The sequence below is a fragment of the Hypanus sabinus genome, chromosome 17 (genome assembly GCF_030144855.1).
Source record: "Hypanus sabinus isolate sHypSab1 chromosome 17, sHypSab1.hap1, whole genome shotgun sequence".
Taxonomy (NCBI): domain Eukaryota; kingdom Metazoa; phylum Chordata; class Chondrichthyes; order Myliobatiformes; family Dasyatidae; genus Hypanus; species Hypanus sabinus.
Genome location: NC_082722.1, coordinates 50,764,772 through 50,781,192, shown reverse-complemented (window position 1 = coordinate 50,781,192; position 16,421 = coordinate 50,764,772). Strand labels below are relative to the sequence as shown.

The 16,421-nt window shown below is 38.7% G+C and overlaps 1 protein-coding gene across 1 annotated transcript in view; it reads left to right on the top strand.

The window, feature by feature from the left end:
- The window catches only part of dpep1 (dipeptidase 1), a 29,672-nt gene that overhangs the window by 11,182 nt on the left and 2,069 nt on the right, over positions 1–16,421 (top strand). Inside the window, exons 5-10 of the mRNA XM_059993037.1 lie at positions 2,916–3,066; positions 3,463–3,532; positions 4,385–4,561; positions 6,140–6,224; positions 9,284–9,359; positions 10,945–11,086. Coding sequence (XP_059849020.1) covers positions 2,916–3,066; positions 3,463–3,532; positions 4,385–4,561; positions 6,140–6,224; positions 9,284–9,359; positions 10,945–11,086 — 701 coding nt within the window. The remainder of the gene's footprint in view (positions 1–2,915; positions 3,067–3,462; positions 3,533–4,384; positions 4,562–6,139; positions 6,225–9,283; positions 9,360–10,944; positions 11,087–16,421) is intronic.

The window sequence follows — 16,421 nt, the reverse complement described above, 5'->3', positions numbered from 1 at the left end:
TTGGTAGAAACTCCTGTAAGATTTCTCAGAAGAATACAAAGGTTTAAGGGCATTTAGACAGCTTCTATCCCCAGAACTCCCATTGAGGTTGCTTCACAACCTCTAACATACTTTCAGTGGATGGAAATCTGCCCCAGAGGGGTAAATCTCTGAAGGTTTCTTGTTAAGAGGGTGATGCACCATCAATAACTCACTCTGAGGCGTAAAGGTGAGATATCAGCTTTTATTGATTGGAAGAAGGAACAAGCAGTGGTTGACCACCATGCTACATCCTGGAGACTGAGAGGCCGGGCTCAGACCTCAATCGCCTTTATACAGGGGTCTGTGGGAGGAGCCACAGGAGCAGTCAGCAGGGGGCGTGTCCAGACAGGTATATGTAGTTCACCACAGAGGGCAGCAATGGCCCTTCAGTAACAAATTGCCACATCACCTCCCTCCACTGCCATGGGTTACTACAAGAACATGTCCCTATATGAAGAATGCAAGTAGAGAAGTATCTCAAATCTAGCATGTTGCTCTAGGGGTTCAACACCATTCTCATCTAGGAAACACTCCTGAATCTCTTTCAGTTTTCTTTGTGGATAGACTTCACCTGCAAATCTGCTAGGATTGTCTATTGTATCTGGTATTTCCTTTGCAGCCTCCTCTACACTGATGAAACCGTCATAAATTGCCCTCCCCCTCCCCTCTTCTTCTATTCCCCACTCTGACCCCTTACCTCTTCTCACTTGCCTATCATCTCCCCTTGGGTCCCCTCCTCCTTCCCTTTATCCTGTGATCCACTCTCCTCTCCTATCAGATTCCTTCATCCCCAGCCCTTTATCTTTCCAACCCACCTGGCATCACCTATCACCTTCTAGCTTCTCCTCCTTCCCCTCTCCCCACATTTTTTTATTCCGGCATCTTTGCATTTCTTCAGTTCAGAAGAAGAGTCTTGACATGAAACGTCGACTGTTTATTAATTTCCACAGACGCTGCCTAACCTGCTGAGTTCCTACAGCATTGTGTGTGTGTGTGTGTGTGTGTGTGTGTGTGTGTGTGTGTGTGTGTGTGTGTGTGTGTGTGTGTGTGTGTGTGTGAGTGTGTGTGTGTGTGTGTGTGTGTGTGTGTGTGTGTGTGTGTGTGTGTGTGTGTGTGTGTGTGTGTGTGTGTGTGTGTGTGTGTGACTATTATATTTTTGCTTTCGTTGATGGGAAACACCAGCCGTGAGTGAAAAATAGCAATAGATTTTGCTGCTAGACGATTTGTCTCAATTACTTTTCTCTAAGTTAATACTGTCAGAAGTATTTTTTCCCCCTTTTCCAATTCCTTAATAAGGTCTTTGAAAACCTCAAGGTCTTTTATTGCTTTTCAGAACTGAGGTTTGTGGAATGAAATATTCAAAATGGAGAGGGTGGTTTATTGGGGAATTGTGGCCAGATTGCTTGGGATTTTCTATTCACTGTGGTCAGCACCTGACTTCTGGATCATTTCGAACTTCCAACATAGGGTGAGGAAAACACCTTAGACTAGTGATTAGTCATCTAAAGTGCACTAAGATTCACAGAGGATGTGAGCACGTGAGGTTAAGACAGAAAACAGCTATGAAATCAAACAGTACAATAAATGAAGATTACGTAAAAATATTTTACTTTGGTTTTGTGGTTCAGGATCAGGGATAGGTTTAGTGCAATGAAGCATGAATGGGAGGAAGAAATGGCTTGGGAATGAATGGTGTGTGAAAGGCAATGGCTTCACAATTGCACCTGTATTATGAAATTGATGGGTGATCTTCTACATCAGCTCCATTTTACAGCTTGATCCCCATGTGCTTCAACTCCCGGCATATCCAGAAATCTACCACTCTCTGTTTTAAATTAAGTCGGCTACTAGGCACCCAGAACCCACCAGACTGGAGAAGAGCCAAGATTCCTCGGCTACTAGGTGAATTACTTGTCACCTCAGTCCTATTGCATAAACTCTGGTTTTATCCTCCTCATCAAGAGGAAACATCCTGCCTCTATTCAGCCCTATGAGAGTTTTCTACATTTCAGTGAGATCTCTCAAACTTCTAGACTGCAAAGAACATAGGCCTGGTCTGCTCAGTCTCTCATCGTGCATATTCATCATCCCTGGAACCACCCTGGTGAATCTAGGGCAAGTTGAATCATGTTTTGGGGTTTGAAGACTAAATTGGGTCATAATTCTCCACGTGATGTCTCACCAAGGCATTATTTTAGTGCAATACATTTGCTTTTATACTCAAGTCATCTTGAAACAAAGGCCAACATACCATTTGCCTATCTGTTAGTTTGATGCACCTGCATGATGATTTTCAGTGACTTGTTTACAAGCACGTCTAGGTTCCAATCTCTCAACAAGTAAAACAAAATAATTTGCGGTTTTGTGTATCAGAGTAAACAACTTCACTTTCCCCCGTGATATATTGTACCTGTCATGTTCTTGCCTACTTACTCAGCGCATCTGTATCTTTACATCCTCCTCCTTATTCACAACGCCACCTAGTTCTGTATCATCTGTACACTTGCTATTGCTACATTGATATCAGTTATAAGCTGTTTGCTTAAGGCATTCTGCAGTTGGGAGTTTAATCTGGCACCGCCTGTAAGGAGTTTGTGCGTTCTCCCCGTGGGTTTCCTCCAGGTGCTCTGGTTGCCGCCCGCTGTCCAAAGACGTACTGGTTAGTAGGTTACTGGTCATTGTAAATTGCCCTGTGGTTAGGCTAGGGTTAAATGGCTGGGCTGCTGAGCAGTGCCATCCTTTGGGCCAGATGGGCCTGTTCTGTGCTGTATTTCTAAACATAAAATAAACTAAGGATGTCTTATGAAACAGATTTGCTAAGTATACATGCTAACTGAACTCTGTTTGAATCCAAGTAAACGATTACACAAATCGTTGAACTCCTTTTTTGGCAGGCATACGGCAAGCTTTCGCAAGTGGTAAACTGGCCAGTTTAATAGGCTTGGAGGGGGGACATTCCATTGACAGCAGCATGGCTACACTACGCCTCTTCTACCAGCTGGGCGTACGTTACATGACCCTCACACACAGCTGCAATACGCCATGGTAAAGTGAAATTAATTCAATTCTTCCTTCATTTAAGTAATCAATATTTCTTTTATGCATATTGAACACTCCTGTAATTTCAGCGTGAATGAAATTAGAACAGTGAAGCAGACAGGACAAAATAAAACATATAACACTTTTAGGACTTAGCAATTTCATACCAGGAAATAAAGCTGAGTCTCAGGATCATTATTTATGGAGGCATTTTCAGAATTTTTATAGGGCCGTGAACTATTGCCTATTGTAGACAATGCCAAATTATAGTAAATGTTTCCTTGTTTGTTTAAACCAGTTTGAGTCTATGAAAAGCAATTGCTATAAAGATTGATTTCACAAGGGCCAGCTTGCTGGATTTTAACACTTCAGAAATTATAACAGAGCTTTTCAATCTTGCAGGGCTGATAATTGGCTTGTGGATACAGGTAAAGACCCAGCAGAGAGTAATGGACTGTCTGACTTTGGAAAGGTTAGCATCTGCCATGTATGTGAAGGGTGTTTAAGCTAAAATCTCTATGTTATACAATGCAAAACTTCATTAATTGTAAGTCTCCTAAAATCTAATCTAGTTTACACATTGATGGAATTTTCCCAAAATGTAAAGGGCAGAGACTGCAGTAGAAATGAGCAAATTTATTTGTCGTTTCGTACAAACACTCTCCTTCAAACACATTGCTTGTCAAGCTACTAAGATCAAAATGAGAAGTGTTTTCAGATTCTTCTAACTGCATAACCTGAAAAGTCATTTTGTATTCACAAGAAGGAACAGCACTGAGCAGTGTTCTGAAATAGTATTCTATGGAAAAAATTTTTTGTTTAATACCTAGAATTTTAAAAGAAATTTCAAAATTATAAACATGCAATCAATTTTTGGGGGCATAGATGATGTTTCATCTATTGGTTCTCCTTAGTTATCGAAGATTATTAGCAATGGGTTTCTTGTAGTTCTGTCATTGTGTTGTTAGTAGATCTTAAACTGGGGAAAACTTAGGGAAAAATGTACTGTGAACTTGAGGCAAAGGCCATCATGTAGAGTTTTAGTACTCCTTAATTCAAATCATTTCAGCTAAATTACGTACAGTTCTTCATTATTTTGGCAATAGTGAAACAGTTATGCTCACAGACTAATATCCAACGATGTCACTCATACAAAAAAGCTCCTATTTATTCATTGGATAAGTATTAAATGGGGCCAGATAGGTATGGAACTAGTGGAACATTACAAGTTATCCAAATAATATAGGCTCTTAAAATAATTTCATGAATATTTTGGCATGTTTTGTGTGAAATGATGAAATTATTCTTTTTCATTGTACTGAAGAAAATTATTGGAGAAATGAACCAATTGGGAATGATCATTGATCTAGCTCACACTTCCGTCAAGACCATGAATGACGTCCTGGAAATTTCAAAGGCTCCTGTCATATTTAGTCATTCAAGTGCCTATGCCGTGTGTAAACATAGACGCAATGTACCAGATGACGTTTTGAAAAAAGTGGTAAGATTTTGATCATACTTTATGCAGATTTTGAAGGATCCTGTCATGAGTTTACTGTTGATAAAGCTGCTGTAAAATTGTGAAGAAATCCTCCCCCTTCCTACCCCTCATTAGAAAAATGCAGGTGCACAGAGGTTTTGCAAGTGCTTTTTCAAATGTATTTATTATTTGGAGTATTTTGAACATAATTTGTTTGATAAGAAAAAACTTTCATATTTTCTAAATGTTTTCATGAAATTATTAATTTCTTGTTAATATTTTAAGCCTAACGTCTGCAGGGATTCTACATACAGTATATAGTTATTATTAATCTGAGCAAGAAGTTGGTGCAATGATGCCAGTTCGTGGGTCTCAACCCACAGTAGGTGTTGTGTGATTACTATATTCTTCCTTGGGAATGTGGCCAAATCCTTGCTCAATTCTCCATTGTGAATTGATTTGTAAATTGTAAAGTTAGAAGGGGAATAGACAAAGATGCATTTTACCTGTAAAAACAGTTCTTTCAGTGTTGCTGTGATGTGACTGCTTCAGAGGAGAGAGGAGAATCTCGACACATCATAGAGTACAGCACAGAAGTACAGAGCACGCTACGTGTGGCAGTCTCCTCAGTATCATGATATCAAATTAAGCTTGAACCATGAAACTCAACTGCGTCCTGTAACAAATCTCATTCTACTTTTCACATCCTTTCAATGAGGAAATACCTGAGCCCCTGTATTCAGAAAAGCTAAGTCCACATACAGCCCAACACATGGATCCTCAAAGAACTACTTCAATCTGGCTCAAAAATATACAGTCAAGATGGGAAGAGCGGAAATGCTTGTCCTGATCCCACAATCACAACATTGATTGTGCCAATCCTAGTAAACTATCTGAGGGAAGTAAGCAGGCCCCTGTGATATTTAAACGGAATAAGTTCATGTCAGTCAGAGTTTAGCAGAAAGGCAGAATATGCTGGCAATCTTGTTCATCAGCTCTCAAAGTTTATAAAAATTCACATGTAAGAAAATGCAGTTGTGCAGATGTAATATTTATGCGACTGGAGTTTCATTTTTTATTTAAATGACAGGACTGCTATGTTTGATTATGCTGAAATGTTGAATAACTAAGCAAAATTGCTGTGCAGAGTTATTCTGCAAAGTGCTGAGCTCTTCATTTTGTGACACTTTGGGTAGGTGTTAAGAGGGTCTCAAGTAGTTACTCATTAAAAGGATGTGAAAAATAGAATGATATTTGCTACAGGATGCAGTTGAGTTTCACAATGAAAGTTTAATTTGTTATTATGAGACTGAGGACACTGCCTCAAGCTCAGAAAAAATAGCTAAGATTTGTATAACAAATACATTTTATTTCAGTAACTTAACAAATTGCTTTTTATTTTTAATATATCAAATGCTGGGTTGGTTATATTCCAGTGTTAATCATTGCATCAGTTTTTAAAAATGCAATGCAATTATCATTTTAATGGGGCATGTACGTTTGAAGCAATTCTGAAATGTGTATAGAAGATTTTTTAAGTTGTCCAGAGGGTATCAGTAAACCAGCTAAAACATTTCTCTGAATGAACTGATGTCACAGCGTGAGAAGAATGGAATTGTAATGGTGAACTTCTACAACGACTATGTCACTTGCAAGTCTACAGCTACGCTATCAGATGTGGCAGGTTAGTACCAGCAGCATTCACGAGCCACACTAATCTCGATATTCTGTCCTATAGTGCAACATTTTACCATGTCATATGAAGGAACTTTTTTCAAAAGCAGGGTCAAATACTTCGTGTGAATATTCTGCACGTCCATTCAATCCAATTCCATCCCCAGCACAATTCTTCCGTGAAATAATTTTAACACAGATAAAAGATGAAGGGCAAGGTCACAAAATTGAAGAAACAAATTTGTCAAGACTATGTCTTGATAGTATGACAAATACAATAAATGTTCGGTTAAGATTAGTGCAGTATAATTTTCTACATCAATTATATATTACACCACAAAAAATAAATAAATTAAATCCAAACTTATCGGATCAGTGTTTCCGATGTAACCAGGAAACTGGTACTTTTTTACATTCTACATGGTCTTGTTCTAAAATTCAACCTTTTTGGACAAATTTAAGACTTTTACTGGAACAAATTACAGGAACACAATTTCCTCATAATCCAATATTACTCTTATTAGGTGATATTGAAGGGATAAAACCAAAACTCAAACTAAATAAATACCAGAAAGAATTTATAAAAATTGCACTGGCAGTAGCCAAAAAAAGCTATTGAAGTTACTTGGAAATCGGATACATATTTAAGTATAGACTCTTGGAAGAAAGAAATCTATAGTTGTATTCCATTAGAAAAAATTACGTATAATTTAAGAGATAAATATGAAACATTTCTGAAAATTTGGAGCCCTTATTTACAAAAGACAGGATTAAATCTATAGATGTTCTGAAGATGAAACAATTGGTTATTTGGGGAAAGAAATAAATATACATATTAAAGTTATTACAAATTCCATGGAGCATGTGGAGATCTTCCAACAACCAGGCATTCTTTCTTTCTTTTTTTTTCTCTCTTTCTTTTTTTTCTATAGGGCAGTTAGGGGGGAAGGGTTATATACATTTTTTTTTCCATACTTCATTTTGTAACTACTTAAAAATGCAATTAAAAAGTTTTCAAAAAAAAAGGGCAAGGTCACAGTGGAATCAAAGAGTTGGTTGGTCCAGGACTTCAAAACAATTCCATCATCCGTCCAGTTGGCCATAACTTGTCTTTAACAGAATTTCACTGCATTTGTAAAATTCTTTTGACGAGCATTTATTGCAAAAAGACACTGACTTCAAGTTTGTTATGGTAGTTTGTGAGTTAACAGGAAGTATCACTGTTTTGTTAAAAAACACAAAGGTGTCAGTGTGAAGATCCACACTGTGCTTCTCTTCTGGGTTGTAACAATGCTTAGTGTGTGTAATATATAAAAGCAGTAGATAAACACAGTCTTACACCATAGAAACAGACTCTTCAGCCAACTTATCCCTGTCAACAAAGATTCACATCTAAATTAGTACAAAATGCTTCTAAAGCTTTCCTATATATGTACCAGTTCCAGATGTCTTTTATTGTTATATGCCTGCCTCAACCATTTCCTCTGGCAGCTTGTTCCATATAGTGCCACTCACTGTGTGGAAAAAGTTGGCCCTTAACTTCCTTTTAAATCTTAACCTCTCTCTCCTTAAGCCTATACTGTACCCTGTAGTCTTGATTCTGCAACCACAGGAAGAAGCGTTCTCCCTATTTATGCCCCTTGGGATTTTATACACTTCTGTAAGATCACCCCTTAGTCTCCTACACTCCGAGAAATAAAATCCTAGCCTGTCCAATAACCAAGTCCCTTGAGCCCTGACAACATTCTTGTAAGTCTTTAAAGCACTCTTTCCATATTAATATCAACTTTCCTATAGCAGGGTGAGTGAAACTGAACACAGTAGTCCAAGTACACTCAATTGCAACATAACATCCTAACTCATATACTCAGTGCCTTGACTTATGAAGACTAGTGTGCTAAAAGCAGGTGGCATCAGGCATGTGGGTCAGGTGGCAGAGAAGGAGTGGCAGGGGTGAGGTTGGCATGAGTTCAGACAGCCCATCCCTGGAACACCAGACAAAGTCATTTAATTCCCAACAATTGGTTTACTGATTATTACAGAACCTCCCTGGTACTTCCCGCTCTCTCCCCTCTCCCTTCCTCTTTTCCGAACCACGATTCCCCTCTCCTTGCCCGCTTCCCACTCTGTCCACAATAGAGACCCATGTCAGAATCAGGTTTATTATCACTCACACGTCATGACACTTGTTTTTTGTTTTGCGGCAGCAGTACAGAGCAATACTTAAAATTACTTCAGTATTGTACAAAATTCTTAGGACACCCTAGCTGTGTATATTGCTCCTTAGACTTCTGCACAGTACTGTATGTACTTTACTCCTCGATCATACTATTAAACAAAACTCCCCAGGACCCTAATATTAACTGTGAAGAGGTGGTAAACTCTATGTATACATGCTCTCCTAATAGGACAGGAATGCTGGTATTGGATTATTCTGTGGCCTAAACATTATCCCTGATTGGTTTGGAGAGACCACCAATAGAATCAGAATAAAAAACTGCAGAGGGTTGTAAATTCAGCCAGATCCATGATGGACACAAACCTCCCCACTATTGAAGACATCTTCCAAAGGCGGTACCTCAGAAAGGCAGCATCCACCATTAAGGATCCCCAGCCCTACCACCATCCAGGACATTTCCATCTTCTCATTAGTACCATCAGGGAGGAGGTCGAGGAGTCTGAAGACACACACTCTATGTTTTGGGAACTGCTTCTTCGCCTTCAGCATCAGGTTTCTGAACAGTCAATGAACACTACCTCACTATTTTTGCTCTCTTTTTCCACTACTTACTTATGTATTTCTTTGTCATTTATAGTACATTTTATGTATTGCACTGTATAGCTGTTGCAAACAACAAATTTCACGACATATGTCAACGATAATAAAACTGATTCTGATCCTGAAATTACTTCTGGAGCCACCAACTGAAATGGAAGCATTTTAAAACTAACTTACCGGATGGTGTCTGAATTCGCCCCCACTATGTCAGGAAGAGAGAACTATTATACTACTACATTAAGTATTGTAAAACATTGGTTTTAACTCGTATCTTTCAAATCATCCTGTAGATCATTTTGACCACATTAAAAAAGTTGCTGGCTACAAAGCTGTGGGATTTGGTGGTGATTATGATGGTGTTACCAGGTAATATTCTGCACCTATCTAAGTGTGATTTGCACTAATCTGTTAACCAAGAGAAATCTATACTACTCTGGTCTGTATCTTTGGAGAAGCATTGTAATATTGGTTTTTAAATTGCCTGATCTGCTTGAAGAAACATATTATGTAAAACCAGCGGTTGAAAATCTTTTTAATGTTCATAGTTTTTCTGTATTTTATTCAAATGCTATTGTTAAGGAATTAGTATAAGATGGATGCCAGCAATTGAATACAGTATTTGAGTGATGCTGCATTGTGCAATGATCCCATTCCTTGAAGCCGCTGGTTGCCAGAATCAACAACGGTACAATGTTAAATGTGTAGGTGTATTTGGAAAGCCTAAGACTGTTAAATGGCCACCTGCAGCACTCAAAACAATTTAGCACACCTACTCCTGCACCACATAACATCAAGTTTCCTACCCTAAAAGAGCACTCTTATCTGTTGGGCAGGTTGGGTGCATTCATGCAATTTAAAATGGCTGTAGTTAGCTTCAGACCCTGAGGTTTCGCAAGAGTATCAAAAGAATATTCTGGTTAAAAATGAAAAGGAAGTGACAGGAAGTAAAAAAAGAGATGTTCTGTGGGTGTGATGTGCCCACAGCTCAGAGCAAGTTTACAAACATACTCATGATCTTACAAGAAATGTTGAGGTACAGTAGGTGTTCTAAAACTTTTTGTTGTACCTCACAAATACAATTGACCACAACACTCACACCTCAGCTAACACAAATGGACACTGATCCCAGTTTAGGATACGTGCTTCAATTGCCTTCCCACCGATAAACCAACGCTCTTGTACACAGGCACGTAACAAAGTAGCAACTCAGCTGGGATAACTGGCTCTGGTTGAAGTTGAACAAGTTCTGAATTGGAGGGAGTGTGCCACTTCGTTGCAGCTGGCACCTCATGTTACAAGCTGGTAAATTGCAATAAGGCTTGAACAAGCCAGATTACAGGCCTATGCTTCATGTAGAGAGACAGCTGGCATATGCTGTCTGACCATAGGGATAGGCAAAATATTGCTTTAGTTTCCCAGTAGGAGTGGTTGCACATCAGTTAAACACAGTTGGTGTGCAATTATTGTATGTTACCTCCCTGAATCCACTCATCACCTGTGGTGTGCATTCTTAGGAATCTCTGGACACTTAGCTTAGTTCCTGAAGAGCATGCAGAGAGATCATTCATCCACAACCGAGCAAGATCCTCTTGCTCTGCCTGTTTCCCCTCCTCATGCAAGGTCTGAGCTCTCCTGTTGGTGAGGATTTTCAGGAAGCAGTGCCAACATCTTTCTGCAGGGTGTTATTGGAATTATGTAAGGAATGGAATTACCTCTTGAAGTTCTCCCCAGAACTCCTGGTTTTCTCAAGAAGGGCCATGGGGATGAGATATGTAAATAAAAGTGAAAATACTTCTCTTTGAGATGATATAGAATTGATGGCCTGAATGGCCACCTGTATTGTAACAATTCTTGTGACTATTATTTCAGAGCTGTGGACAGCAGGTAAAGAATTATTTGAATCAACATTATCGAACAGAAGAGTTACAGGTTGCATTTTTTCTCTTTAAAGAGTTCCTGAAGGTTTGGATAATGTATCCTACTATCCCGATTTAGTAGCTGAACTACTGCGGAGAAATTGGACTGATACAGAAGTGAAAGCAGCCCTTGGAGAAAATTTTCTACGGGTTTTTCAGCAAATAGAGGAGGTAGCGGTAGGTGGAAAAGCGATTACTTGGCCCTTTTTCTGAGAAATGTGTGTGTAAAATACTTTAAATTTTGCCAGCTGTTGTTTCACCCGTTCCTCACACCCAGGTAAAACTAGAGGGATAAATATGCAAACTTTGCAATTGTTTTTGTTTTCTTCCAAAACCTTCACTTGAGACAAGTCACTGTGGACCAGACAGTTTCCTTCAGTTCTCCGTTGGAATGTTGTTAACTGGCTCAGAACCTGGATCGCCTACATAACATATTGAAATCAAAGTGAAGAGAATTATGAAGGAAATGTATGAAGTCGGGACACTGGGATACAGCTCCAATGATGGTGCTTCAATCCTGACCTCAGGTTTTCCCCTCAGCGTAGACTTCCCAGGCAGAGCCAGTATTCGATTGCTCATCTCTCATTGCTCTTGAGAAGCTGGAGGTGAGCAGATTTCTTAAAACTGCCTCTGTCCTTGAGGTTTCTTCCCCTAATCCATATACATATGGGTTAGTAGAGGAATTGGTCAATGTAAATATTCTTAATATGGTTAAGTGAGTGATAGGATGTGAGGAGAATAAAATGGAGTTGACTAGGATTCGTGCATATGGGTGCCTGATGCTTAGTGCTTAGGGGTAGATCGCTCTACCTCTCTAAAATAATTCCAAGATAGGTGACAATCTGTGAGAAGGAGTTCCACCTCTCCTTTTTCCTTTTTCTAAAACTGTCATGTCCATGCATTGGAAGCAGAAATATTTCACCATGTTGTTCATTAAGATGAAAACATGAGGAAAAGTTGAGCAGTTGGCCATGTGAGGAGAGGTGATCTTATGAAAAGACAGAAGATCCCTGAAGGTTAGATGCCGAAGGGAGCTGGATCTGAGCAACCTTCTACACTTTACACTCACGTTTCACCTGCTATTTCTACTCACTTAGATATTTCCCATTGTTTATGCTTATTCACAGATCTTTTCATTCTTTATTCTCACTCAGAAACCTAATGCTCTGCATGCACACTCACAGATCTTTCACTCTTTATGCTTAGAAGTCACCCACTCCTTAAAACTCATTACATCCCACTCATACCATTGAAAGATTTCCCACACTTTCTGCTGACTCGGTGAGCTCCTGCCCTATATTTGGCAATCTCAGTTCTTCTGATTTTCACTTTGTTGATTGTCCAACATATCCAACAATGACAGGAGACCTGTGCGGGAGAGTTTTTAAAGTGGAAAAGCTATTGCACTGGGGCAACTCCACTCTCTCAACCTCAGAAATCTGGGCCCAGTGGTACGAGTAATTATATTCAGACTGAGGTCTTCCTTGGTTGCAGTGGGTAACCATAACTTCTTCTGGACCTTGTCATGCCCTTTGCTCTCCACAAAGCATTAGCAGAACCACCTGCCTGGCCACTGGATCTCATCAACCCAGTCCACCAGAGTTGACTTCACATGCTTTTCCTATCTCAAGGGGGTTTGAGGACCGGGTTTGGCGCATCTGTTGAAGTGGTGTACCGGGATATGGCTGCTGTCACATGCAAACAATTACTTAAGACCACAGGTGAGAGGTGAGTATCTGGTGGGGCCCAAAGCTGAGTGAGCTGCTCCATAATGGACATTGCAACCCCTTTGCCCAAGGCACTACCCCTCCCTGGACACCTTATTCAACTTGATTTTCACTTTAATTCTACTCCATTTAGGTATTAAATTAGTTTTAGTTTATGTAAAATTGATTATACTATTTGTACTTTTAATGTTCTTCATCTATTTCATCAGTTCATTTTATTTCTTTTTTTATATATTTTTATTCTTTTTTTATCTACAAACAACAAAAAAAGTACAGCACATCCACAAAAACCACAACCATAACAAAATCAAATTAAATATTGAGCAGCAAAAGGGAGAATAATATTTATTTATTTATTTTTATTAGTTTTTTTAATACATTTTCTACATAACTACAAATTAAAAAACCCCAGATCAAAATGAGGAACATTAATACAGTGCAAAATTAAGCATACAATGACAATATGATACAAAGAAAGAGAATTAAAAAAAAGCACCTAAATTGAAGACAAGTAAACTTAGTAACCTCCCCAAGCCCCACAACACAAAAAAAACTCCTGACCAACCACAACACAATATAGAGAATATAAATCAGGATAATCAAACTCCCAGACTGTGAATACACTCAGCAACAGAGGATAATAATGCCTACTACCAGAAAAAAAAGGGATCTGAAAGCAAGGGACCGAAAAAAATACCCTAGTCAAGAGGAAGGTTATGAAAGTACTCGTTAAAAGGTAAAGGGAGAATAATATAAAGGCAAAACTAAACAGACACAGCAGAGGTGCACCACCAAAAAACCTCAGTCCTCATCCCGTAAGAAAGTCGAATACAGGGCCCCATATCCTTTCAAAGATGTCCCCTCTGTCCTCATTACATAGTCTCAGTCTCTCCAAATGTAAAGTGTTTGCCAGTTCTCAGCCACAGATCGTACGTAGGCACAGAGTCCATTTTCCACATTTAGAACCATAGAACACTACAGCACAGTACAGGCCCTTCAGCCCTCCATGTTGTGCCAACCTGTATAATCCTTTAAAAAAAGTACTAAACCCACACTACCCCATAACCCTCCATTTTTCTTTCATCCATGTGCCTGTCCAAGAGACTCTTAAATACCCCTAATGTTTTAGCCTCCACCATCATCCCTGGCAAATCATTCCAGGCACTCACAACCCTCTGTGTAAAATAAAAACTACCCCTGATGTCTCCCCTAAACTTCCCCCCTTAATTTGTAGGATTAACTTCTTAGCAATCACCATTCCACACAATACAGCCAGTTTTTCATACTTATTGGCTGAAGATAGGGAGCTTGTTGCTCCAAGGATGGCTATAGCGGGCCTGGTTCCCACTGCTTCCCATAAGCCTCAGAGAAACAGTGAAAAATACTTTTCCAGTATGCATAATGCTTACAACATGACCAGAATGAATGTGACAAGTTACTGTTCTCAGATTTACATCTATTACAAACTGGTGAAACATCAGGATAGAAGCTGTGCAACTTTTCTTTGGAATAATAGAATCTATGTATTGTTTTAAACTGTATAAGTCTGTGTCTGACATTGACCAAACAATCATGTATACTCTTTAAACACTCATCCCAGACCTCCTCTGTCAGTTCTATACCCAATTCATCCACCCATGCCTGTTTAAGACCTGCTGTATTCACCCGAGCTCCATTATGTAGGATCTGATAAAAATAGGATACGGCACTACAAGTAACCGGATCAAATTTATTTATTGCCTCCAGGGGCTCTTGTTTGTCTAAAACTTCGAAATTACGTATATATTTCCTAACAATTTCCCTTCCAATTTCTTTGGTGGGGAGGGTTAACGCAATCAAGATTATTGTACTGCCATGATTTCTTCATCTTTTCCAGTCAATTCCATGTTTTCTTCCTCTGTCATATTTTAAGCAATTGGATTCAATTATTATACCCTTTATTTGGAATTATAAAGTCATTAGAATTACTAAAAAACACTTGTCAAAGCCCAAGGAAGCAGGAGGTTTTGCCCTACCGGACATCAAAATGTATTACTGGGCTGCCCACCTATCCAATCTCGCATGATGGAAAAAAGGCCCACCCTCTACCCCAGACTTGTGCCCAGCATGGTTACTCAGAGAGCAAGTGCTTTGTAAGAAAACTTCCTTACCAGGTCTCCTTAATAGCCCCACTGCAGTTAATAAGTCACATTTTAGTAACAGCTTTGTGGTTGGCAACACTATAAGAATTTGGAAGCAGATTCAAATATACATTAAGGCCCCAAAAACTTATATTGACACTCCGATTTGTGACAATCATTCCTTTTTGCCTGGCCTGACTGATTCTGTTTTTTTGTCCTGGAAACAGAGTGGCATCTGTAGTGTAGGTGACTTATATATTAATGGAAACTTGGCCTCATTTGCGCAGTTACAAGCAGTTTACAATAACCCTGCGTCTAGTTTTTTTTAGATATTTACAAATTCGAGATTATGTTAATTCATTTTATTTCAGTGTTGCTCTCCATTGTGGAGGGAGCCCCTCTTTGTATCAGCTAAATTCTTCTTTGAATGGGAGCAGATCTAGATAATTTTTTATGCAAGTCAGACCTCTTTGCTAAACAATTATCTTTAGATCAGATTATCCCTTAAATATATAACATCAATTATTTTCACATTTGGTGGCCCAGTGATTCATAAAGAACATGGTCTGAAATCTGTGGTTGTAAGATGGTAAGACACGTCGTGTTTGCCATTGCCAATCACAGTTTAAGACCCACAATAATTTCTGATATCTATTAATATGGTGTTCAGAGCAGAATACTTGTAAGTCATTTTTAATTATTCCTTTTTGATACCCCTGCTATTGCCATAACTGCAGGTGCAATCAATGCAGAAACATTTATTCAATGTGTACTTCAAATTTCTATTGAGTACTCCATTTTATTTACAGGAAACTGAATTTCTAATGGTGCTCTGTCATAATTATTGTTGGTAGCCTCTCACACTTTGAAAAAATATTTTATAAATATGGGATCTCAATATTAAATAATGTCAATATTTATTACTTTTTATCGAATAGTATTCAAGCCTTTTGCTTTTGTAATCCCTTGGGTATATACGAGTTTTTCAGCAACCTACTGTACATGTGAATTGCTTTTTGATTCTGGGTTGATGTGTATGAAAATCCCCTGAACTGATTAGCTGGCCTGTTTCTCCAATAGTGGATGGTACAAATCCCCTGCAGATTGTGCCAAAGTTTGATTGGTAAAAGAACCAAATAAATCTGGAACATGGGGCTCACTCAGTCATTGTGGAAAGCTTATCTCAATGTCAACAGCAAGGTTTTTCATTCAAATATGAGTCATTGTGATGAGTTTGTGCCTTCTTTAAAACAGAGGAATATCAACCTAAATTTATGAATACAATTGAAGATCCTTGTTAAACAATAAATTTATATGCTAAACAATAAATTTCATACCATTTAAAAAAACTATGGATATAGATTTTAGTGGTTAAATTACTGGATTAGTTAGTTTAGACCATTGGCACAGATTTGTATCCCACCACTACATTTACTGGGGAATTTTAATTTGAATAATGAAATAAATATTATAAAATGTAGCTCTCAGTAATGGGTTGTTATTAAATACCATAAACTCCACAGATGTCATTCAGGGAGGGAACTTTGCCATCTAGCTTGAATTGTACAATCTATTAATGGGTTTGATTCTTAAGTCAGACACATGAATGGGTCGGACAATCCAGGCTGGATGGCAGATTCTCAGTTCAGGGGAAATAGACAATAG